This window comes from Neophocaena asiaeorientalis, unplaced genomic scaffold, assembly GCF_003031525.2.
Source record: "Neophocaena asiaeorientalis asiaeorientalis breed wild unplaced genomic scaffold, Neophocaena_asiaeorientalis_V1.1 scaffold399, whole genome shotgun sequence".
NCBI classification, from domain to species: domain Eukaryota; kingdom Metazoa; phylum Chordata; class Mammalia; order Artiodactyla; family Phocoenidae; genus Neophocaena; species Neophocaena asiaeorientalis.
This window is the reverse complement of record NW_020173964.1, coordinates 2,590,612-2,616,025: the sequence shown is the minus strand read 5'-3', so window position 1 is coordinate 2,616,025 and position 25,414 is coordinate 2,590,612. Positions and strand designations below refer to the sequence as shown.

The following is a 25,414-nucleotide window of genomic DNA, read 5'->3' as shown; positions in this document are numbered from 1 at the left end:
AAATACATATCAAGTTCTCCAAAGGATTCAAAGATTTTCCTTGCATTAATTTCTAAATGATTTCTAAAATGTAAATTCCCTTATATAAGAGCTGTTGAGTAATGAATGGACAGTATTGTTGACAATAATTTAACAACACATATTCCATGGCTCTCAGGCTCTTTTTTAATATATATGTATTTTAATAAAAATAGGATGATATAATATTCAAAAAACTCAGCAAAGATGGATCATACATGAGGGTAGGCTAATGTGTTTCAAAATATATATATTCATATATATCACACATATATGTATACACACACACACACACACACACACATATATATATATTTTTTGGTACTCTTACTTGATCTAAGGGTAAAATAGACGTGGATGGAGATAGTATTTTTTATACTCCTCTAACCATCACTGTTCTAATTTGGAGTTTATCTAGCCGAGTAGCAGACAGTTTCAGGATTTTGCTTTCTAATGAAAGAATGGCATATCAGAATTCTATTTTGCTTATTGATGCTCTGGAAATCAATTGAGAGAATGGTATGTTTATTGTCAAATTAAGAAAGTGATAAGTATTTATGTCTGACTAGCCAAGCATTCCTTCTCTGCAGGGGTACTTGCTATTATAAAGCTTGTAGTTTCCTCAGGAGGCAGGTTTAGAGCTGTTAATAGGCACCTAATGCAAATGCTTTACTGAGACCACTAAAATACCAAAGAATATGGTACAGACGATTCTGGCTTAACAGATTTTCAGGATTTCCACGTGTATAACCAATCACATGTCTGCTATAAAAAAAATACTCATAGTCCCAGGAAATGTCAAATTTTGGGCAGCATGGTGTCCCCAGTTTGCTTGATTGAGTTAGCTTAAAAAAATTTTTTTTTCAGATAGTTAAAAGAGGTGACTTTGAGGTATTATTTAAAACTAAGTGGTTGCATGTTGAAATATGAGTACCACTGACAGAGATTGTAAGTCTTCCAGTTCATGTGCATCCATTCTTTTTTTCATAATAAGTAAAATATCAGGACTAGTTCTTTTTTTAAAATAGACTTTTTTTTTTTTTTTCCAGAGCAGTTTTAGGTTCACAGCCAAATTGAACCTAAGGTACAGAGATTTCCTATATACAACCTTGTTCCCACATATGCATAGCCTCTCCTATTATTATCATCCCCCACTAGAGTGGTACGTTTGTTGCAGTTAGTGAACCTACATTGACACATAACTATCACCCACAGTCCATAGTTTACATTTAGGTTCACTCTTGGTGTTGCACATTCTATGGATTTGGACAAATGTGTAATGGCATGTATTCATCATTATAGTATCTTACAGAGTAGATTCACTGCCCTAAAAATCCTCCGTGTTCTGCCTGTTCATCCTCCTTCCACGCCCAACCCCTGGAAACCTCTGATCTATTCACTGTCTCCATAGTTTTCCCTTTTCTGGAATATCATGTGGTTGGAATCACATATGTGTGTATGTTTTTTTCAGGCTTCTTCTTCCTTGCAGTATGCATCTAAGGTTCCTCCATGGCTTGATAGCACATTTCTTCTTAATCTCTGAATATGTACCACAGTTTATTTATGCATTCACCTACTGAAGGACATCTTGATTGCTTTCAAGTAGTGGCAGTTATGAATAAAGCTGCTATAAGCATACACCTGCAGGGTTTTTTTGTGGTCATAAGTTTCCAGTTCCTTTGGATAAATACCAAAGAGCATGATTCCTGGATTGTATGGTAAGAGTACGTTAAGTTTTGTAAGAAACTGCCGAGCTGTCTTCCAAAACGGCTGTACCATTTTGCATTTCCACCAGCATAGAGTGAGAGTTTCACATCCTCACCAGCCTTTGGTGTTGTCAGTGTTCCAGATTTTGGCCATTCTAATAGGTTTACAGTGATATCTTGTTGTTTTAATTTGCATTTCCCTGATGACTTACGATGTGGAGCATCTTTTCATGTGCTTATTTGCCATCTGTATATCTTCTTTGGTGATGTGAGAGTGTTAGGATCTTTGCAATTTTTTAATTGGATTGTTTGTTTTCTTGTTGGGTTTTCAGAGTTCTTTGTGTATTTTGGATAACAGTCCTTTATCAGATGTATCTTTTGCAAACACAGTGCTCCCACATATGGGGGAGGGGGCGGGATTGGTTCGAGGACCCTCCCTTGTCCCAGGATACCAAAACCTGATGATGCTCAAGTCCCTTATGTAAAATGGCATAGTATTTGCATGTAACCAAGGCATATCTTGCCTATATATTTTTTATTTTTTAAAATTTATTTATTTAAAATTTTTGGCTGCATTGGGTCTTCATTGCTGTGCGTAGGCTTCTCTCTAGTTGTGGTGCGCGGGGTTTTCTCTCTAGTTGCGGTGCACGGGCTTCTCACTGCGGTGACTTGTCTTGTTGCAGAGCATGGGCACTAGGCATGCGGTCTTCAGTAGTTGTGGCATGCAGGCTCTAGAGCGCAGGCCCAGTAGTTGGTGGCGCATGGGCTTAGTTGCTCCATGGCATGTAGAATCTTCCCAGACTAGGGCTCGAACCGTGTCCCCTGCATTGGCAGGTGGATTCTCAACCACTGCACCACCAGAGAAGCCTTCCCCATGTACTTTAAATCACCTTGGGTTACTTATAATACCTAATACAATGTAAATGCTTTGTAAATAGTTGTAAGTACGATGAAAATACTATGTAAATTGTTTCCAGCTTGTGGCAAATTCAAGTTTTGCTTTTTGAAACTTTCTGGGATTTTTTTCAAATATTTTTGATCCAAGGTTGGTTGAATCTGAGGATGCAGAACCTGCAAATATGGAGGGCCGGTTATATTTTCTGCCAGTCTGTTGCCTGTCATTCTCTTTACATTGCAGAACAGGTTTATAGTTTTAACAAAGTCTAGCTTATTATCAATTATTTCTTTCATGGATTGTGCCTTGGGTGTTGTATCTAAAAAATCACCATACCCAAGGTCATCTAGGTTTTCTTCTCTGTTGTCTTCTAGGAGTTTTATAGTTTCATGTTTTACATTTAGGCCTGTGATCAATTTTGAGTTAATTTTTGTGACAGGTATAAGTTCAGTGTCTAGGTTCATTCCTTTGAGTGTGATTGGTTGTTCTGGCACCATCTGTTGAAAAGACTGTGTTTAGTGCCGTTGTATTGCCTTAAGGGCTATATTTTTTAAAATTGCATTGACTGTAGTATTTTTTGGATTTGCGGTCACCTTTTCTCAGAGAAAGGAAGGGTCATTGTGAACTGGGAAGTTATTCTAATGGTGTCTATGTCATTTTTCCCTGTCATCCATTTTGGGATAGATAGAATATCTCTGTTGAAATTTTAGAATTGTTTCCACCCATACGCCATGGGGTTTTATTGCGAGAGACTCCCAAACTCATACATATGCCTATAAATGTTTTCTCAACAGGAATATTGAAAGTGTAATTATTATCATGTTGGTTCTTGATGTTTTTGGACCTAAGGTGTCCTTTCATTCATTGAGAATCATTGATGATATGGAACACTATTATACTTGGAGCTTTAAGACTTGCCTCTTGTTTGTCCTGTGATCTTTGTTTATATTTAAATGTGTATATAATAGCTAATTTACAGGGATGTCAGAGTTCAGTATGTGAATGAATTTGGCACAAAGCACCTGGCAGTTCTTAGCTGTTTTCATATTTTCCCACTTCCTTTTCTACAGAGAATTTTAAAGAAATTTGTTACTTAAAAAAAGTACTTTCAAAAGTAATGTTTGACAAATTAAGGCTAATTCCATACATTGTCTATTAGATAAGCACAAGAGGATTTAGGTATAGGTGGGACATTTAGAAGTAGAAGCAGCTTAAAATTGGGGTTTGCTTCTCTTCTCTACATATATGATGCTATTTTACTTAAAAAACAAATGTCTTCAGCCCTAAGGGATTTTTAGAATGAGTTAATAAAATTATAAATATACCTAAAATATTAATCTGAATCCTACTAAAAGTGAAACTTTTTATACATAAGACTTTGATCAAGTGGTGGTAATTTTAAGCTTTTACTTATAAGTGTTAATTAAGCTCTTAAAATCCTTCTGTAACAAGGTGTTAAGATTGATCTGGTTTCCTTTGGAAGGTTTGTGGTGTTTATAATCATAATTAGGCTAAGTTAACCTCAAAACAAACACAGTAGCTGTACAGAAAAATGATTTCAAACCTGCCTCGTGTGTGTGTGTGTGTGTGTGTGTGTGTGTGCGTGTGCGTGCTTACATTTGCTGGTTTCTATCTTTTTCTGCTCTTTGCTCATGTTCCTTCTCTATAGCTCCTTTTCTCTTGAACTTAGGAAATACTGTAAGGAAATTTACCTTAAGAAATTAGGGCCTTGTCTTCACCAGGTGGATTTGCATTTTAATAGAGGTTGTTTGGAGAGTGTCCAAAATAAATAATGGTGGAATTTCAAGCACTAGGGCCCTTGTGTCCAGGATTTGCAAATCAGGTCATGCTCTTCAACAGGTTTGGCTCAGTTTCTAGGGCACTGTACATGCTGCATAAAAACATTTTATTTATAGACAGCTTCATTTAAAATGCTACTTAAAGAACAAAGAAGTAATTAGCATATTGAAGTGTTAGGTGGAAAGGAGGAGTCTGTGGTAAGGTAAAGGGCCTCACCTGAGCAAAGGGTTTGGCTCAGTAAAGTTGTAAAACTTTAGTTGGGATTAGATTATGGGGTTGGGTATAAGTAACTTATTTTAAGGTTTTAAAGGGAGAAGGAAGGTGGTAAAATAAATTGAAATGAAAAGTCAGGTGCTAACTGAATGGGATTAGGAAATCAGTTTGGAATCTTTTGTATTAATACATCATAGTGGCATTAACCAATGTCCTGATATTTTTTCTTTTTTTTAAGCTATTTTTCCATCGAGCTCTAATTCACATACAATAAAGTTCACCTGTTTAAAGTGTACAATCCAGTAATTTTTAGTACATTTACAGGGCCCTGCAACCATCATCATCATCTGAGTCCAAAAAATCTCATCATTTCCCCAGACTCCATACCCATGAGCAGTCACTCCTATTTCCCACTGCCCCATGACCCTGAACCACTGATCTGCTTTCTGTTTCTATAAATTTGCCTGTTTGAGACATTTCATAAAAATGGAATCGTACAGTATATGGCCTTTCGTGTCTGGCTTCTTTACCATAGCATAAAGTTTCCAAGGTTCATCCATGTTGTATCCTTTATCAGTAGTTCATCTCTTTATATAGCTGAATAATATGCATTTCATTGTATGGATATAAAACATTTTGTTTCTCCATTCATTAGTTGATAGATACTAGATTGTTTCTACTTTTTGGCCACTATGGATAATGCTGCTATGAACATTAGTTACAAGTTTTTATGAAAGCAGGTGTTTTCAGTCCTCTTGGTTTTATACCTAGGAGTGGAATTGATGGGTCATATGGTAACTATGTTTAACTTCTTGGAGGAACTGCCAAATTGTTTTTCAAAAGTGACTACAACAATTTACATTTACATCAGCAATGTATGAGGGTTTCAATTTCTCCACATCTGTCTTGACACCTACCTTTTTTATTGTAGCCATCCCTAGTTGGTGTAAAGTTTTATCTCTTTGTGGTTTTGATTTATATTTCCCTAATGACTAATGATGTTGATCATCTTTTTATGTGCTTATTGGCCATTGGTATTTCTTTGGAGAAATGCCTCTTCAAATCCTTTGCCCATTGTTAAGTTTTGTTATTTGTCTTTTTAGTGAAAGTAAGCCCCAGTGATTTCTCTGCTGTGGGAGGCCATCTATACCAGAAAGCAAGCATGGGCTGGTGGTTTGGGAAAGTTAATGTCCATAGAAGCAGTCCTTAACTAGTGGGAGACAGGAGCAGATGGATAACAGCTTGCCTCTCATCCTATAGGCAGACAGTTATGAGACCTCCTGTGCACCTGTCTCAGGGAGTTTAAGTGGAATGAACCCCAGTTGTCTTTAGGGATGACTTTGATAATATACCATTTCTTATATTGGCTTTTCCTCCGTATCTCATTCTCTCACTGCTCCCTCAGGTCATTTCTTAGACTATCTGCATTCAAGTCTTTACCTCAGCCTTTGTTTTTGAGAGAACCCAAACTAAGACAGGTGTCGGTAGAGTACTTAGTATTGAAAGAGTTGATAATATTTCAAGATTTGAAACTGGATGATCACCAAAGGTATGAGTATAGATAGAGAAGAGGGCCAACATCTGTATTCTCAGTCACTGTAATGTGTTAAGAGGTTGACATAAAGTGGAGCAATTAGCAAAGGAGACTGAGGTCTGGCCAGTGGTGTAGGAACAAAATCAGGAGGATGTGGTGTCTTGGAAGCTAAGTGAAGAAAATGGGTAAAGTAGTGGGGAGTAATGCTACTACTAAGTCAAGTGAGAGATGAACTTAGAATTGTCTGTTGGATTGGGCAATAGGTAGGCCATTAATAATCTATGAAGAACAGTTTCCATTGAAGTGATTGGGACAAAAGTGTGATTGGAGTGGGTTTGAGATCTGTTGATGAAATAATTGAAGTCAGTGCATATAGACAACTTGTTTGGAATTTTGCTGTAAAAGAGAGCAGAGAAATGGGTTAGTAACTGGAGAGATATCCTCAGGAGAGGTCCTTTTTAAGGGAGGAAAAATAACACCTACTCCGTGTCTTGTATTTCTGCATATGATCAAAATCAGTTGTTCCTTAGAATATCTTAGAGAACTAGGGCTCTACTTGGTTTATTTGAGCATCTTGTTCTGTACCCATCAAGGCTTCCCAAATCATGTGTAATGAGTTCATGGAGGAAAAGAAGTTGTTATAAGTCATTAGCAGAAACTAAGAAGATTGGGATTTACTCTGGCATAGAGATGAGTACTAGGAAGTAAAGAGAAATAAGGGAATACACACGAAGAAATTAGTCCTACTGCTGGATTGTGTTATGGGAATAGTTTAGAATCCAGGCAAGACTGTATGAGAAAGTATTTTTAAGTTTGAAATAATGCCAAGATTTAGTTTCCTACCATGTTAAGCACAACATCATTGTGAATATATGTGATGCATATTGCCAACAAACGTCTCTTTGCACAGCTTTATTGACCTATTGTTGAAAATAACAGAAATAACTCTGTGTTAGAAAAAGTTGAAATTTACTCACAGACCTTCAGTATTCCTTTTTGGCACAGTTTCACCTTCTCTGAGTTTGGTTATGAGCCATACTGAGCTGCTTTCTTTCCTCATTCTCCCTCTGCTTCCTCCCTCTGATTATAGAATGATCTAATGTTAGGTTTTCAGAGTTAAATAAACCAATTCTAGCTGGGATGTTTGCATTTGTAGTCTTATTTCTAATTGTGGAATGAAAGATTTTTCTGTAAAAATAATTAGGCCCTCTTTTTGTCCCATAAATTGTCATTCCTTCTAAACTGAGATGGAGGAGAATTCTGAAGATTTGTCTTCTACCTTGACCAAGTTTGTTTCACAAAGGGGTGAGTCAGGCTGGATATCTTCCATGGGAGTATCTTTTCTATAAACAGAACTGTTTTATCTACACTGGCAATCTCCTAGTATTTCTTTTTGTTTGTTTGTTTTTTTCCCCAGAAATTTTATTGCACTTTTTCCTAGTATTTCTGCTTCTAGTTAGCATATAGGAGGGCACAAAATTTTTTTGGTCCCCTGGTAAGAATAAGAAAAACCTGTAAAGAATAAAAATCACACTTAAAAAAAAAAATAAAGCTAGCAAAAAATCAGTGGAATCAGGGAAGCCTTAGTGAACTGACTTCCGTAGATACATGAACCTCTCATAGGTGAGTCAAGAGTGTGGCAGTTTCGCAGCCAGATTTCAGTATAGGATGAAGCAGGACTTACCATAAATGGAAAGACTGAAGGGATGAATATAAATCATCCAGTCCTCAAGTGACAGTGTGGGCTTTTGTGAAGGGATGGGAATCTGACAGAGCCCCAAAGGCAAAATTAAATCATTAAACCTGATAATTTTATCCACCTTGAATTTTGCTGTAAAGAGGAGTAGAGACTTAGTTGAAAAATACCTATAGAAATGTATAGTTCTGCAAATTCTAATGTTTCTTAAATTATGGGACACTGCTGCGGTTGAATCTAAAGGTAAACCGAACCAAAAATATCTGGAATTGCAGCCCAGATTCTTCCTATCTCAGATTTTGACAAGATCAAAAAGATATGGCTGTGGTTGAAGATGGGAAGTTGGGGGTTGAATTGATCACAGACGAATTCACTCTAATTAAAGCTGCAGCCAGTCCCAGCTCAAATTGGTTCTAATAGGAAACTGAATTATCAGTCACTCATCCTAACTGAGAGAAGAGCATAGACTCTCTGGGTAATAAGTGAAACTTAACAATATTACATTCAATTCTCAACTGTTATTTTATAAAAAGCATCTAGAATACTGTGAAAAATTATGAAATATACAAAGAAAAAGGAAAATATGATTGTATAATTAAGAGAAAACAGTTAAGAAAACCAGACTTATTAGATGACCCAGAGTTAGGAGTCAATGAGTTAGGAGACAGTGATTTTAAAACAATTTACAGGATAACATGCAAGGGGTTGAGTATTTCAGGAGAGTATTGGGAACTTTGTACCAACACCAGATGTTTTCTAGAACTGAAAAATGCAGTATCTTTTAAAAAAACTATTCAAATGGGCTCGATAGTAGTAAGAAATAGACTAAGAAATGGTGAATGTGTGAATAAATATGAAAGTCTTTTCTGGTTTTTAAATTTATATAAATGACAGTTGAATAGTGTAAAACAAAAAGAAATTGTGGGATTTATAATATGTAGAAGTAAAATTTATGACAGTAGCATGAAATATGAGCGAGAGTAGACGTAAATAAATTATGCTCTTACATTTGTTACATCATATATAAAATTACATAGTATAATTAGAATAGTATAATATTATTTGATGGTGGACTATGATGAATTAAGAATACATACTGTACATTCCTAGAGCAACCACAAAATATGTATAGCTTAAAGTCCATAAAATGAGATAATATAGGAAAAAATAACTATATTTGAAGGCAGGAAAAAAAGGAACAAAGAACAAATAAATAAATAGTAATGTAATAAACTTAAATCACTCCAGTAATTATATTAAATATAAATGGTCTACGCCTACCATCAAAACATAGAAATTGTCAGATTGGATAAAATAGTAAGACCCAACTATATGCTTCATATAAATAGGCAATTTAAAGACAAATTTGGTTAAAAGTAATAGTTGGAAAAATATACATTAACACTTACCAAAAGAAAGTTCCTATGGCTATAGTGAGATCAGGCAAACTATACTTCAAGACAAGGATTATTAGCAGAGAGAAAGAACATTTTATATGATAAAAGGATCCATTCCTCAAGAAGGTACAAGAACCCCAAATGTGTATTTATTGATACTTTATAAGAGATTCAAAACACATGAAATAAAAATTGACAGAAATAAAACATATTTACACTTACGGTTAGAGATTGCAGTACTTTTCAGTAATTAGTAGAAAAAGATTGCCATAAATTAGTAAGGGTACAGAAGATTTGAACACCACTCTCAATCAGTTTAACCTGACATTTTTTGAACACTAAACCCAAGAGATGCAGAATGTGACATTTAAATATACATGAAACACTCACCTCAGTAGATCTCATGTGGGGCTGTCAAAACTTCAACATATTGTGAAGACTTGAAATCATAATATTATTTTTTCTGATTACAGTGGAATTAAATTAGAAATCAGTAACAAAATGAGGTTTAGTAGAGCCCTGAATTCTTTTTTTCGGCTGTACCACTCAGCTTGTGGGATCTTAGTTCTTCAACCAGAGATTGAACCCGGGGCCCTTGGCAGTGAGAGCTCCAAGTCCTAACAACTGGACTACCAGGGAATTCCCAGTCCCTGAATGTTTTGAAATTAAGGTGATTCTGAATAACTTGTGGGTAAAATAATAAATCAAATGGGAAATTAGCATTTTAAACAAATTCAGCAAAAAGACAACATACCAAATTTTATGAAGTGCATCTCAGAATTTATAGCTTTAAATCTTGAAGAATAAAGTATTAGAATCAATTACTTAATAAGCTTTACCCTAAGAGTCAGAAAAAGACAAATTCAAAATAAATAAAAGGCCGAAAAAATAGAGAAAAGTGAAATCAGGGAAATGGAAAATGTCCCATAAGTAAATGAACAAATTACGAAGTTTTCTCTTTGAAAAAATCAATACAGTTGGTAAACTTAAGCTTAAAACTACAGCAATTTATATAGCTCTTGAATTTGTGAATCATCAAGTGGTCTTTTATCCTATAAAGAATTACAGCATCATGTCCTCAGGGCTGCATTCAAGGAAGGTAAAAGCAGAAGTTGTAAATCTTCTTGAGGCATAGGCACTGTTACTTGCCTAACTTCTGCCACATTGAGTTGGTATAAGTCACAGTTCAGCCCAAATTCAAAGAGTGGGGAAATAGACTCTGCATCTCTTGATCTCAGGTGGTATAAAACATTGTGGCCATGTTTCTTAATTTACGCTGGTTAAATCAGAAACAGTAAAGAGTCTGAGGTTTTACCCTACTTACAATCTAAAATGTTAACTTGCCAGAAAAGGGCATAAGACTTCTAGACCAGAAACAAAGGGTTTATTACTCCCTGAAAATCAGCAACCAGGGCCATATTTTGTGTCAGTTACCTGAGCCGAAATCTTCATAGGGCTTCACAGTGAGGGTCAGATGGTACCTGCACAGATAGTAGTGTGCATTACAGAAGGGGAACCCCAAATTAGAAAACTCTGATCTTTCATAGGACCACTTATGACCTGTCTATCCTCTCCTCAGGAGAGTGAAAGATAGAAACCTTATTTTTACTCTGGAATTTAAACAAATTGTCTCTGGAGAGAGGACATTGAACTGTCTGAATGTTGCTAAGTGTTATTATTTGGAATGTATCCTTGTATAAACATCTTAAATTGGCTGTAAATGACATTGCTCAGTGGACCCAGACCGTGCAGAAATGTGAGATGTTCATGGAGAATTGTTTTCTAATATAGTATATCCTCTTGTACAATAATTTGCAATCCTCCCAACAAAATTTCGTCATTCTTTTCTACAAAAGTCTTTTCCCACTAGAGTGTCATGTAAGGCTTGAGTCCAGTATCTTATCATCTAACTGAGTTCCAAGTACAGATGAAGCTCTGCTATGCCATTTTGTAATTAGAGAAATGCAAAACACAAATACAGCGAGCTACTTGTCTGCACCGACTACATAGGTTAATGTTAAGAAAGACTGAGAATATCGAGTGTTGGTGAGGAATTGATTGGAACTCTGGGAGTGTTAAAACCACTTTGTAAAATGACTTGTTTGTTTATTCCTTTTTTTAAAAAAAATAAAATTAAACATGCTTATAGACTTTGATCTAGCAGTTTCACTCCCATATTTACCCACAAGAACTGAAGCCTGCATTCTCCTAATACTTGTACACAAATGTCATAGCACTCTTATTTAGGATAGGTTGCCTTGGCCAGGGTGTTGACTGGAAAGTAGCACGTGGGAACTTTCTGGGGTGATGGAAAGATTTTATATCTTGGTTGCTTTTGGTTATATGGATGTATGCATTTGCCAAACTTTACTCTAAAGGTCTTTTTTATTATGTTATTTGTAAAAATATAAAGTGGAAGTTTCTGCAAATGTGGGAACTCCGTATAACTTCAGTATGTATGTCAACTATTTTATTCCACATTAAGATTTTTTTTTTTTGGCATATTTAGGCTAACCATGGTTTGATGTGAAAGTTTGATTAACAGTGCTGACATTGAAGAAGCTCTCAGCTTTCTACTGAATTAGAATTAGGCTAGCAGGGGTCAGACAGCAACATTGACCTTGTAAGTGTGAAATTTAGCTATTTCACCAGCCTCCTTTCCTCATTTCTTGCTGTATATGTTGTAGGCATAGCACATTTTATACATTCAGTTATTTTTGTCCTTCACAATCAAATGCTCCTATACAGTATTTGTTTTTTTCATTACATAGCTTTTTTTACGTTTTTATTTTTGCTCTTTTGCATATAACTATTTTCATTGTTTATTATTCATGTACTTACCGGTAATGGGTTAATAATGTCCATAAAATGCCTTAGAATTAAGCACAGGTTGTACCAAATACAGATTAACAAATACTGTGATAGCCATGATTAAACTAAAATGATCGTACACAACCACTAAATACCATCTAATGGCTGTGGGCATGCCTGAGGAGCCTTTGTTGTGCATTTCAACTTCTGAACTCATTTAAAAAGATGGTTCCAACATAAGATTTCTCTTAAATCTAGCCAAGTATAACTTGTGATCTCTTCAGATCCATAGGGAAGTATAACATACTATATTTTAGAAAACCTTTACAGTGATTTCACTTTTCAGTTGGTACAGTAATCCCCCAAATGAGAGTTTATCAAAAAAGGATGGAAAGGGGAAAAGATGGTGGTTTGAGTATAGATGAAATAATATTGACTATGGATTGATGATTGTTGAAACTGTTAGAAAAAAGTATCACATCAGCATTTTGTGTATGATAAAGAATCTTGAGTTTTATATCTCATCTCCTAAATCAGAATCTCTAGGGAGAAGCTTCGGTAATCTAGTAGTAGTTTTAAAAATACCCTAAGTGAATTTCGTTTAGCTAGTTGTACCATGGCACCCGAGGTTTCTTTTGTTTTGTTCTCCTCCTTATGAGCAGCTTTTTTTTTGAAACTGGTGGGAAACTTTGTTAGGATGGTCTATGAATGGTTTTCCAAATCTCTTTATAAAAATATATCTCTTTCTCTTGCTAGATTATTCGCATCTGCGTACAAATCCACTGCTGTGACTCTTGATTCACATTCTGCTCTCTCTACTGCTCTATTTTTCCAGTGTCTTTTTTAGCGAAACTACCTGAGTTGCCTGTATTTGCTATGTCAAATTATCCTCTTCCTATTTCTTGAATCCCCTCCAAACAGTGTTTTGTCTCTACCACTGCCCAGTAAGATAATCAGTGACCTTTACATTATTACACAGTGACAATTAAAGTTCTTACTAACATAGTTGATAACTTCCTCCTTGAAACATTTTTTTCCATTTAGCTTTTAGGATATCACACTTTGGATGGGTGGTTGGGGGGTAGTTTCTCTTGTCTCACTGACTGCTTCTCTTTAGTGTTCTATTTCTGGTTCTATTTCTTCTTTATGACCTATTTTTATATCTCAGGGCCCAGTCATTGAATCTGTTTTCTTCCCTCCCTTCCTTCCTTCCCTTCTTCTTTTCTTTCTTTTTTGAACCTGTACTCTTCTGTCCACATTCATGCCCTTGATTCTTTCATCTAATTTCATTACTTTAAATATCATCTCTAAACAGATAACTTACAAATTTATATCCTCAGTTTGAATTTCTCCCCATATCTCTGAATACCCATATCTAACTGCCTATGTAGGATCGCAGTAGGAAAGCTTTCAGGTATTTCAAGCTAAAGTCTTTAAACACAAACTTCCTTCTCTCTTCTCTCTAACCTGCTCCTTCTGTAGCCTTATTCCATCTCAGTTCATTGGCAGTGCCATTTTACCAGACAACTATGTATGTGGGAGTACCTTGAGTGACAGATTAAGTGGCCATCTTTGCTTGATATATGCAAAGGTATTTTTTGTGGCATGTACTATGGGTGGAATTTGTGGAGAAGGTTAAACAACTCAGCAGTCCTAAACAATTTAACATAGAGACATATAGCCCAATATATTTAAAGTGACCCTGTAAATTCTGAAACACACTTATTAATATCTTTAAAAAAAGATTATTTATGATGTATATACATTAATGCTGTTATTTTGGGTTTTGGGCTGTCTTATTTTGGAATGTGTTGGTTACAGGTACAGAAAACATAGCAATGGTTTAAGCAAATAGGGGTTTAGTTTTCTTATAAACCAAGAAATCCAGATATTTCTGTAGTTCAGCTACTCAACTGTGCTATTAGAGACCCCCAGCTTGTTTTGTCTTTCTACTCTGTCAGCCTTTTTGGTAGGTTTTTAATCCTCATGCTTGTTGACTCATGGTCATAGGATAGAAGTAGACATGTTCACATCTGTCCCTGGATAAGGAAAGCAAATGTTTTTCCAGGGCCAACCCCCATCCCACCCCCAAAGTAGACTTCTAAGTATATGTCGTTGATCTTAACTGTGTCATCCATTACCTGTTCACCCTTCTAGGAAAGCTCAAAAGTGGGTTTTTAGCTGGGTCTATTACCACCCTGAATAAGGAAAATTCTGGAAAGGGGGAAAAGACTGATAAGCAATTAACAGTGTCTGCTGCATAGAAGCATCAAAAATTACTAAATTTAAATTGGTGATTAGAGTTTATTTGCTTGGGAAAACTTTATTATTTTTCAGTAAGGGCAAATAAATGGGGTTTTAACGGTAGATAGAGAGGTATTTATTATTTGATATAGATGAGGGCTCTCAACAGTTTACAAATGTATTATGAACAGTAAATCCAGTGACTGGTTGAGAAGGTAGCCATGTATTTAGAAGTTAGCAAATTTGTATGTGTCAGTTTATGGGGCTGAATTATTGAGAATTTTAATTTACATTTTGAGGTAAATAAGAAATTAGAAGAGATATTCCTTAAAGTCATAAAGATCTATTTTTATTGTTAATTTTGTTTCTTTTTATGGTTTCCGTAGAATGTTGGCTCAATTAAGAAACATCAGGGAGATAAATTCAACCCAGTGGTAAGTAGTTTTAATTTCTTTTGTTAGAAAATGTTTGGGTTATTATGCCTTTTTTTTTGGTTGGCTTCTCTTCCTCCATTTGATTAGAATGTTTTTGTGTCTGCCGTTTTAAGTCTGATTTCTAAGTGCCTCTTATATCACAACACTAAAATTCTAATTAGCGGTCCCATGTTGATCACTTCCTGTTCCTATCAGGCCAGTCTTTCTCCCTTTGGTTTATTACTTCTTTGTAGTATTGTGTAAGGGAGGATCTCTTTGGGTCTTGTTATTCATTCCCTTTCATATGGTACTTTCCTCTTGTGACCTCAATAATTAAGGTCCCCCTCCTTTCTTATCAATCAGAAGTTTTTAGTCTAAATTGGGATCCATTTTTGTATTGGTTCAGGCCCACTGAATTTATTCTGAGGTCTAAGTTGCTCTTTCCACTGTCTCTGTCCACAGGAAGTTTTGTTTTCTTTTGTTTTTTGGGGGGGAAGTTTTCTTTTGTTTTTGTTTTTTTGAGGAAGTTTTCACTTGAGATGTAAACTCTTTGCAGTTTCCTAGAGCTGTGTGTCTAATCTTTTTCTGAATTCATGGTCTCTTCTGAGAAGTTCTGCAGTATGATTACCACTACAGAAAAGTCTTGGAAGTCTTTTTACCTTTATTAACAATTCTGCCTTGTAAATTGCCTCCTACCTCAAGTGCCCTGCACAGATGATTTAAATAAATATAGTAAAATAAATACACTTTTTTTTTTTTTTGGCCACACTGTGCCGCATGCAAGATCTTAGTTCCCTGACCAGGGATTGAACCCGTGCCCCCTGCATTGGGAGTGCAGAGTCTTAACCACTGAACCACCAGGGAAGTCCCTACACTCTTAAACCATGTACATTTGGTAATAACATTTCGTGTCCCTTATTCTCAGCTGGGAGTTATACTTCCAAATCTATTATGATTTCTGGAAAATGGATTTTTTAGGCCATATCTTGCAAGTTATTGCATACTATCATATAAATATAAGCATACAGTAGTTATAATATGAACCAGAATAATAGTTTGAAATATTGTATTAGTGCTGCCTCCTAGAACTTTCTGCAGTGATAGAAATGTTCTGTATCTTCTGTTATTTAGTATGGTATCCATTAGCCACCTGTGGCTATTGAGCATTTAAAATATGGTCAGTGTGACTGAAACCAGATTTAAAATTTTGTCTGATTTAACTTGAATTTTCAGGTTAGTGGCTACCAGATTGGACAGAGCAGATAGAGTTTTATTCCCGTTTTTCTTAAGTGTCCCCCTAACTCATTATCAGTTGAAGTCTTAGAATCTCTTGAAAAAGAAAGTGTATATTCATTTTTAGAATATTTTTTTATTATCTCATTAAACACAAGTATAAGCTAAATTCCCCTTTAGGGATTAAATTCTTATTAGATCAATAAGACTGCTTATTCTTATCAGTAAAATACACCTTCATATAAACAGAGATTAAGCAAATTCAGTACACTTTATTGACAAAGTAATTTTTTGTTTTTCTTGAGGTAATAATTGACATATAACATTGTATTAGTTTCAAGTAATACAACGTAGCGATTCAGTATTTGTATATGTTGCAAAATGATCCTCACAATATGTCTAGTTAACATCCGTCACCATACATAGTAACAATTTTTTTTCTTGTGATGAGAGCTTTGGATCTACTGTCTTAGCAACTTTCAAATATACAGTACAATATTATTAACTATAGTCACCTTGCTGTACATTACATCCCCATGAGACAAAAATTTTAGATAGAATCATTTGATGTTTGACATCATAGTGTAAAGGAGGAAAAATTTTTCCTTCACCCTCTTAGGGTTCCTGGCTGGGTGTGAAAATTAAACTGACAAAGACAGATTAAAAGGAGAAAAATATATACATTTATTTAATGTAAGTTTTAAGTGACACAGGGAGCCTTTGTAAGGAAAGGAAGACCCAAAGAAACAGTTAAACCTGAGTATTTTTATGCCGTGTTTGATGAAGTGGACAGTTGTGTAGAAATACTTTAGATCAAAGAGTATGAAGTAAGTGTAGTAAACTGGGGGAGATTTAACAAGTCCTGTTCATTAGAATTCTTCTTCCTTTGTCTTCAGAGATACCTCCTGGTATAGGGAGGGCACCTTTCACAGGAGGATTTTATTACCTGTTTCAGGGGAGAATGGTGTGGAAGGTCAGAGTGACCTTCCTGCTTCTGCTATTTTATCAAACTCCTTTAGCTTAAAATACTCAGTATGCCATATTTTGGGGTGCCATATTTTGGGGTGGTTTGTCCTGAACCCCATCGGTAGCTTGTTTTTGTAAACCCTAAAGGAAAAGTGTGTAGTAAAGACCTATTGATATTTGAATTATTTCATGAATCTGAGTTCAAGTATATCATTATATATTGAGAAGCAGTATAGTGCACTACAAGCACAGAATCAGTTTCTTTTTGGAAAAATAGGGATAATAATAATACATGCCTTAGAAAGATACACGAGGATGAAATGAGAATAAGCATATAGGGTTTTTTTTTTTTTTTGCGGTACGCGGGCCTCTCACTGCTGTGGTCTCTCCCATTGTGGAGCACAGGCTCCGGACGCGCAGGCTCAGCGGCCGTGGCTCACGGGCCCAGCCGCTCCGCGGCATGTGGGATCTTCCCGGACCGGGGCACGAACCCGTGTCCCCTGCATCAGCAGGCGGACTCTCAACCACTGCACCACCAGGGAAGCCCATAGTTTTTTTTAATATTTTATTTTATTTTATGTTTTGTTGCGGCACAAGGGCTCTCTAGTTGTGGCATGTGGGTTCAGTAGTTGCAGCACGCAGGCTTATTTACCTCACGGCATGTGGGATCTTAAGTTTCCCAACCAGGGATCAATCCATGTCCCCTGCATTGGAAGGCAGATTCTTAACCACTGGACCACCAGAAAAGTCCTGAAACATACAGTTTATATAAAGAATTTAGCACAGTGCCTGGCACACATGGTAAGAATAGTCAGTTGTTTTTTTTTAATTGCAAGGGAAATACTTATCCTATTGTCAAACTCTTTAAGAATATGATATAATTAGAAGAGTTAGAAGCAGTGCCTTGCAGAGCCACATTGGAGCCTGAGGCAAAAGAAAAAAAATTGGTCATACTGATTCTGTCTTTATTTTTAAATTTACCATTTTGGTCATTAATGGATTATTTTTCAGTGATTTGGATTTTTTTAAAAGATATTGCATTAAAATATTTAATTTGATTACTGAGTTTGTGTGTGTGTGTGTGTGTGTGTGTGCCTGAGGCATTTGCTGCACTGGCTTCAACCTAGCCTTGGCTCTGGGTAGAAGTAATCTAATACTCTCATAGAGTCTTCTGCTTAGGGCAAGAATTTATTATTCTTTTACAAAGAATTGACAACATTAATTAGCAATCATTTATTGATGTAGGCTTTTCTTTGGTAGTATAATGTTAGCCTCCTAGTTGGAATTAATCTCTGTATGAACGTTGTGTTCTTAATAAAATTAGCCTTGAGAATTTTCTAATTCAGAATTGAGCCTTTCCCCCCAATTAGATCGAAATAATGAAGTCTGCACTTTACTGGAGCAAATTTCTTCTCTATTGTGTAAACTTATACACATATAAGACCTATAAACTTTAGAAAAATTAAAAGAACAATATTAATTGAAACAAAATATACTTGGCTTAGATTGGAATTTTGATGTGGGAGAGTTACAGGAAAGTTAATGGCTGGTTAGAAGACCTGAAAATATCTTTGCACTCCCACTTTCTACTCAGAACTACATAGAGTCAAGTTCTTAATTGAGAAACAGCTTTTAGTCAGAAATTAAAGAAATATCTTTGTTGTATTAGGGTTTTTCTTGTTGAGGATGAGCAGACTAATAAAGCATGTTTCTTTTTAAAAAAATTGTTTTTAAATTAGCTTATAATTGCTTTACAGTGTTGTGTTATTTTCTGCTGTACAACGAAGTGAATTAGCTATATGTATATGTATATCCCCTCCCTCTTGGACCTCCCTCCCACCACCCTCCCATCCCACCCATCTAAGGACATCACAGAACACTGAGCTGAGCTTCCTGTGCTTTATAGCGTGTTCCCACTAGCTGTCTGTTTTACGCATGGTAGTGTATATATGTCAATCCTAATCTCCCAATTCATCCCACCCTCCCCTTCCCACCCCCATGTCCACATGTCCATTCTCTACGTCTTTGTCTCATTCCTGCCCTGTTAATAGGTTCATCTGTACCATTTTCTAGATTCCACATATATGTGTTAATGTACGATATTTGTTTTTCTCTTTCTGGCTTACTGCACTCTGTAAGACAGAATCTAGGTCCATCCACATCTCTACAAATGACCTAATTTCATTCCTTTTTATGGCTGAGTAATATTACATTGTATACATGTACCACATCTTCTTTATCCGTTCATCTGTCATTGGACATTTAGGTTGTTTCCATGTCCTGGCTATTGTAAATAGTGCTGCAGTGAACATTGGGGTGCATGTGTCCTTTTGAATTATGGTTTTCTCAGGGTATATGCCAAGTAGTGGCATTGCTGGCTCATATGGTAGTTCTATTTTTAGTTTTTTAAGGAACCTCTATAGTGTTCTCCACAGTGGGGTTCCCTTTTCTCCACACCCTCTCCAGCATTTGTTGTTTGTAGATTTTCTGATGATGGCCATTCTGACCAGTGTGAGGTGATAACCTCATTGTAGTTTTTTTTTTTTACTTAGTTAATTAATTTTTGGCTGCATTGGGTCTTTGTTGCTGCACACAGGCTTTTTCTAGTTGTGGCAAGCGGGGGCTACTCTTCGTTGTGGTGCCCAGGCTTCTCATTGTGGTGGCTTCTCTTGTTACGGAGTACAGACTCTAGGCCCGTGGGCTTCAGTAGTTGTGGCATGCGGGCTTCAGTAGTTGTGCCTCGCAGGCTGTAGAGCGCAGGCTCAGTAGTTATGGTGCACGGGCTTAGTTGCTCCACGGCATGTGGGATCTTCCTGCACCAGGGCTCGAACCCGTGTCCCCTGCATTGGCAGGCATATTCTTAACCACTGTGCCACCAGGGAAGTCCCACCTCATTGTAGTTTTGATTTGCATTTCTCTAATAATTAGTGATGTTGAGCATCCTTCACGTGCCCCTAGGCCATCTGTATGTCCTCCTTGGAGAGATGTTTATTTAGGTCTTCTGCCCATTTTTTGATTAGTTTGTTTTTTTGATATTGAGCTCCATGAGCTGTTTTGTATATTTTGGAGATTAATCCTTTGTCTTTTGCTTCGTTTGCAAATATTTTCTCCCATTCTGAGGGTTGTCTTTTCGATATGGTTTCCTTTGTTCTGCAAAAGCTTTTAAGTTTCATTAGGTCCCATTTGTTTATTTTTGTTTTTACTTTCATTACTCTGGGAGGTGGGTCTATATGCTTATAGAAGCATATAATTGGTTACTTAATGGATCATTTTGTGAAGTACAGAAGTGCTTGAGTTTAATTTGAACTTCACTATATATAAAATTTGATAATAAAGCAATGTTAAATGCATTCTATTTAATGTGTTGGGGAGGAGATATTTATCTGTGATATGTAAACTGTGAGAATTGAATTGGAATAATTTGTTTTGAAAAATTGTTATAATACATGTTTTTACTAAATTTAGTTTTGTTTGTATATTGCAGTGTCTAAAAATGACTACAAAACGAAGTTTGTTTGTGCGGTTGGTACCATGTCGTTGTCTACGAGGAGAAGAGGAGACCGTCACTACTCTTGATTATTCTCATTGCAGTTTGGAACAGGTTCCCAAAGAGATTTTTACTTTTGAAAAAACTCTGGAGGAGCTCTACTTAGATGCTAATCAGATTGAAGAGCTTCCAAAGGTATGTTAATCCAGTCTTTCAAGAATTGCCTTTGCTTATTTTTATGCCTAGAAATATGATATTCCCAATGTTGCCATAATGCTGCATATATATATGTATGTATGTGTGTGTGTGTGTGTGTGTGTGTGTGTGTGTGTGTGCATTGTTTCCCCTTTTTTTGGTTTAATTTCACCTTAGGGTGTGCAACATGACTCAAATTTTTTTAGATAGAATTTTTAACCTTTGTCTCTTCAAGTTAATTGCTTAAATACTTGTGCAAATAATTTAAAATTTTGTATTTAATTCCAGTACCTTAGGCACTAAGGTGGACAATAAGACTGCACAATTTCTGCAGCCAATAGATTTAACTAGACAAAGAATTGAAATTAATGTTTTTCTAGTTTTCCTGAGACATTGATCTACATTATAGTTATTGAGGATAAATTGTCTTTTCAGTTATCACATCAGAATTTTGCTTTTTAACAGCTTTGTAGGGGTAGTATTCTGTTTTCCCCATTTCAGTTTATTTGGAAAAGTTTTGGAGGACTTAACATTTCTGAAATGTAGGAGCAGCTAGCAGGAGAAAATAGGTTTGTTGCCATGAAACATCATCTCACATTAACAACTTCTTTGCTAAAACTTTTTAGTGGTGTGTACTTTTTTTTTCTTTAATTTTAACCTGTCTTAATCCTCTACTCAGTATCTTTTTTTTTTTTTTTTTTTGCGGTACGCGGGCCGCTCACTGTTGTGGCCTCTCCTGTTGCGGAGCGCAGGCCCAGTGGCCATGGCTCATGGGCCCAGCCGGTCCACAGCATGTGGGATCTTCCCGGACCGGGGCACGAAACCGTGTCCCCTGCATTGGCAGGCGGACCCTCAACCACTGTGCCACCAGGGAAGCCCCTCAGTTTCTTATTGTTGTGTGGAAAGCTACCATAGTTTTGTCAGAGAGCTTTACCACCCACACAGCAGTGGTTTTCAAGCTGTGGGTGAAGACTCATTAGTGGCTCATAAAAATCAATTTAATATATGGGGCATTTCCAAATAATGAACTATTATTTGGACTGGCAGATTTAGAAAATAAAAAATACAGGATACCCAATTAAATTACACTTTTCAGATAAACAGTGAATAATTTTTTAGTATAAGTGTATCTCATGCAGTATATAGGACATACTTTCACTAAAAAATTATTGTTTATCTGAAATCCAAATTTAATCAGGCATCTTGTATTTTATCTGGCAACCTTAACTGTCATAGAGTAGAAAATAAAGAGGGTTGCATGTATCTATTGTAACTTAAAGTATTTGTTTTAGATTTGTGTGTGTGTATATATACATACCGGATGGCAGCAGTTTTTTTTTTGTTTTTTGGGGTTTTTTTTTGCGGTATGCGGGCCTCTCACTGTTGTGGCCTCTCCCGTTGCGGAGCACAGGCCCCGGACGCGCAGGCTTAGCGGCCATGGCTCACGGGCCCAGCCGCTCCGCGGCATGTGGGATCTTCCCGGACCGGGGCACGAACCCGTGTCCCCTGCATCGGCAGGCAGAGTCTCAACCACTGAGTCACCAGGGAAGCCCGGCAGCAGTGTTTTGAAAAAGGTTTTCTTTGGGTGGCCAGTAGTAAAATCATTTTGAAAGTAGTGCTATCCAAGATTGTCTTATAAAGAAATCTGTGTATAGATGTGGATAAAATATTAAAGGTTGTGGGTTGCATGTTCATGAATTTCTCCCCTAAGTTGTAATAGGGTGCTTTGTAATTGACTGTTCCCTTGTATATTGTTTTTCATCAAGTAATTTATCTTCCTTAGCTAGTTCTCCTAGAGAAAATGGAAGACTAAAATTAGTCCCTTTTTCTAATCACCACCAGCAAGGTCTCAGTCTGGGGACTGTGTTGAAAAGAGAGGCTTGCTATGATAGTGAAAATAACTGAATCACTTATCATGCCTAGCAATTTTCCATTTTTGGAAGAATGCTCTTCTTAAATAGGACTTATTCAGTGCCATCCTGTGCATAGTTTTGTTTTTTTCTAAAGACTCTTCTTTTTTGGAATAATTCTAGATTCACAGCAAAATTAAGAGGAAGGTACAGAGATTTCCCAAATACATAGCCTGTCCCCACACATGGATGGCCTCCACCCTTATCAGCATCCCCCACCAGAGTGGTTAAACCACCAGAGTAGTTACAACCGATGAACCTATGTTGAAAAATCATAATCACCCAAAGTTCATAGTTTACATTATGATTTGCTCTTGGTGTTGTGCATTCTGTGGGTTTGGACAAATATATAACGACACGTATTCATCATTATGCTGTCAAACAGAGTATTTTCAGTGCCCTAAAAATCCTCTATGCTCTGTACAGTTTTTTGGTATGGGGCTTAGAAGTAGCCCATTTACTTACTGCTTTTGGTTAAATATATTTTGATCACATTTCATTATTGTGATTTTAGCATAACAGTATATTTGCTCCCTTATTTATTTGTGCTCCCAAATCAGAATTCTATATTTTAAGTCATTTAAAATCAGCTGTACATATTTGAATTTAATTTATATAAACTTTCATTTTGGAATAAGGATGCTTGGAATACAAGATCCAAAGTTTACCATATTTAACAGCCACTTATTTTTTATGACCTTAGCAGAAAATACACCATATACTTATTTTCACTAAGTGCATTTCACCCAGGGCAGAAGTGTGAGGATATAAATCATTCTGAGTAGTCCAATTGTGTTCAGATCCATAATAGCATAAAATAATAAGAGATCTTCCCTGGTATTTGTGTAGGTATAACTCATTCAGTTTTAATGATATTAATAATATTTGTTTGTGTAAAGGTTAATAATTGAAATATTTAAGGAAACTTAAGGAATAATCAAAATACTTCTCTACCTTGTTTCAACAGCAACTTTTTAACTGTCAGTCTCTACACAAACTGAGTTTGCCAGATAATGATTTAACAACATTACCAGCATCTATTGCAAATCTCATTAATCTCAGGGAACTGGATGTCAGCAAGAATGGTAAGATTTTTTTCCCCCTAACTTTCTGTACTTGGGAACATGTTATATTATTAAAATTTCTATTGTGTTTTAGCAAATAAAAAGAATTAAAAAGTCAGATTGTAATGTACTACCATAATTAACTTTCATATATATATAAATGATCTATGATAATTTAAAGGCAGAGAGTAAGTATAAACAATTTTAAATGACTGTTTAATTAAAATGCTGTGGGTAAATGCATGTACATATTTATATACCCTTATATCTATTTTTTTATATATATTTACAGCCCTGTTTGTGATGGTGAGAAACTAGTAACAACTAACTGTAATGTCTGTTGTTGATTACATAATTTGATGCATCCATAAGAGTGGAGTGTAATGTAGCTCCATCAATACTGACATAAAATATTCACAGTGTAGTGGTAAAGGTTAAAAAAAAAAAGTTGTGCAACATAAATGAATTGAACATCAACAAATATTTATTGAGAGACCACTCTGTGCCAAATACTTTATCAGGAGTTGGATTACAATTAACGATGAAAAGTAAAAGGACATGGTCACTGTTCTCCTGGGCACACAGTCTTGGTTTTGTTTGTTTAGTTTGATAAACGTTGAAGAAAGTATGGAAGATATATTCCAAAATGTTAAGTGCTTACCTTGGAGGGAGAGAGAAGTAGACACTTGAAAATTTTAGAATGAGCATATATTCCAATATATTGGAATAATATTGGAATAAGCATTTCCCAAGAGCAAGGAAATCCTTATACATAACCACAATATCATTATCACGCTCAAGAAATTTGACGTCACATTTTCCCTGTTGCCTAATAATGCCCTTTTTAGCTATTTGCTCACCCTACCCCCACCTTCAAGTTAAAGATCACATATAGCATTCAGTTGTGTCTCTTTGATCTTTCAAAACCAAGAACACTTTGCCCATGTTTTTGTGACATTGTCATTTTTGTGGAGTTCGGGTCATTTGGTTTTTAATTTGTGTGAGTTTTCTTCTCATGATTTTATTTTAGGTTAAATAAATTTCCTCAGCTTGAAACTTCTCTTTAAGGGCAGTTTGAAATTTCTTTCCATTCCTTGTGCTTAATAGATTGGCAAGTATTGCTTGATAAATTCCAAAGTAAATGAACTTGATCCATTACATTGTGCTCTGCATATGCTGACAGTTAAGTAGCGTTATAGAACTTCGGAACTGTTGTGACATTAGAAGTCATCAAGTGTAACCTTCCACTCCAAAGGGGTATCTTTTCTACTTTTTGGTCTTTTAGAATGAGAGATGTTAAGGTGTAAGGAAAGAGACCTGAAATAATCTGGGTGTTATTGATAAAACGCTATGCACCTGGGAAAGGCTAGTAACCCACGTAACTAGTCTTCATGATATGAAACTATTACTTGGCTCAATAATGAACACGCTTACATATATCCTCCTGAAAATGCACTCACTCCAGACTTATTACTCTAAATTGAGAATGGTGCAGTTATGGCCCTGCAGCATCATTAAATTAATATCTTAGACTTTCATGAAACTTCTTGAAGAATAATGTGTTTGAGTTAAGACAACCTATTGAACTGTAGTGTTTCTCTTTTTTTTCATTCTAGTTTCAGCAGTTCCTTCTTGCTTATATTGAAAACCTGCTTTGTACAACTGTGTCAGCTTGTGTTTTTGAGGAGTTGGAGATAATTTCTATGTGACCAAAAGATTTAGGATAAGCACTTAAATATTCTGCCCTGGAAGAGAATGGCTTTAATAATTGTTGCCAACAAAACCTTACAATTTATTTTCATTGAAAATTAAGTTGATTTATCTATTCTTCT

General features: G+C 35.9%; 1 protein-coding gene across 10 annotated transcripts in view; it reads left to right on the top strand.

Annotated features, from left to right (window-relative positions):
• Positions 1 to 25,414, top strand: part of ERBIN (erbb2 interacting protein) — a 109,797-nt gene that overhangs the window by 19,031 nt on the left and 65,352 nt on the right. For all 10 annotated transcript variants that reach the window (XM_024753112.1, XM_024753106.1, XM_024753108.1 and 7 more), the window contains exons 2-4: positions 14,701 to 14,748; positions 20,411 to 20,608; positions 23,486 to 23,603. In XM_024753112.1, coding sequence (XP_024608880.1) covers positions 20,420 to 20,608; positions 23,486 to 23,603 — 307 coding nt within the window. In that variant the 5' untranslated portion in view covers positions 14,701 to 14,748; positions 20,411 to 20,419. The remainder of the gene's footprint in view (positions 1 to 14,700; positions 14,749 to 20,410; positions 20,609 to 23,485; positions 23,604 to 25,414) is intronic.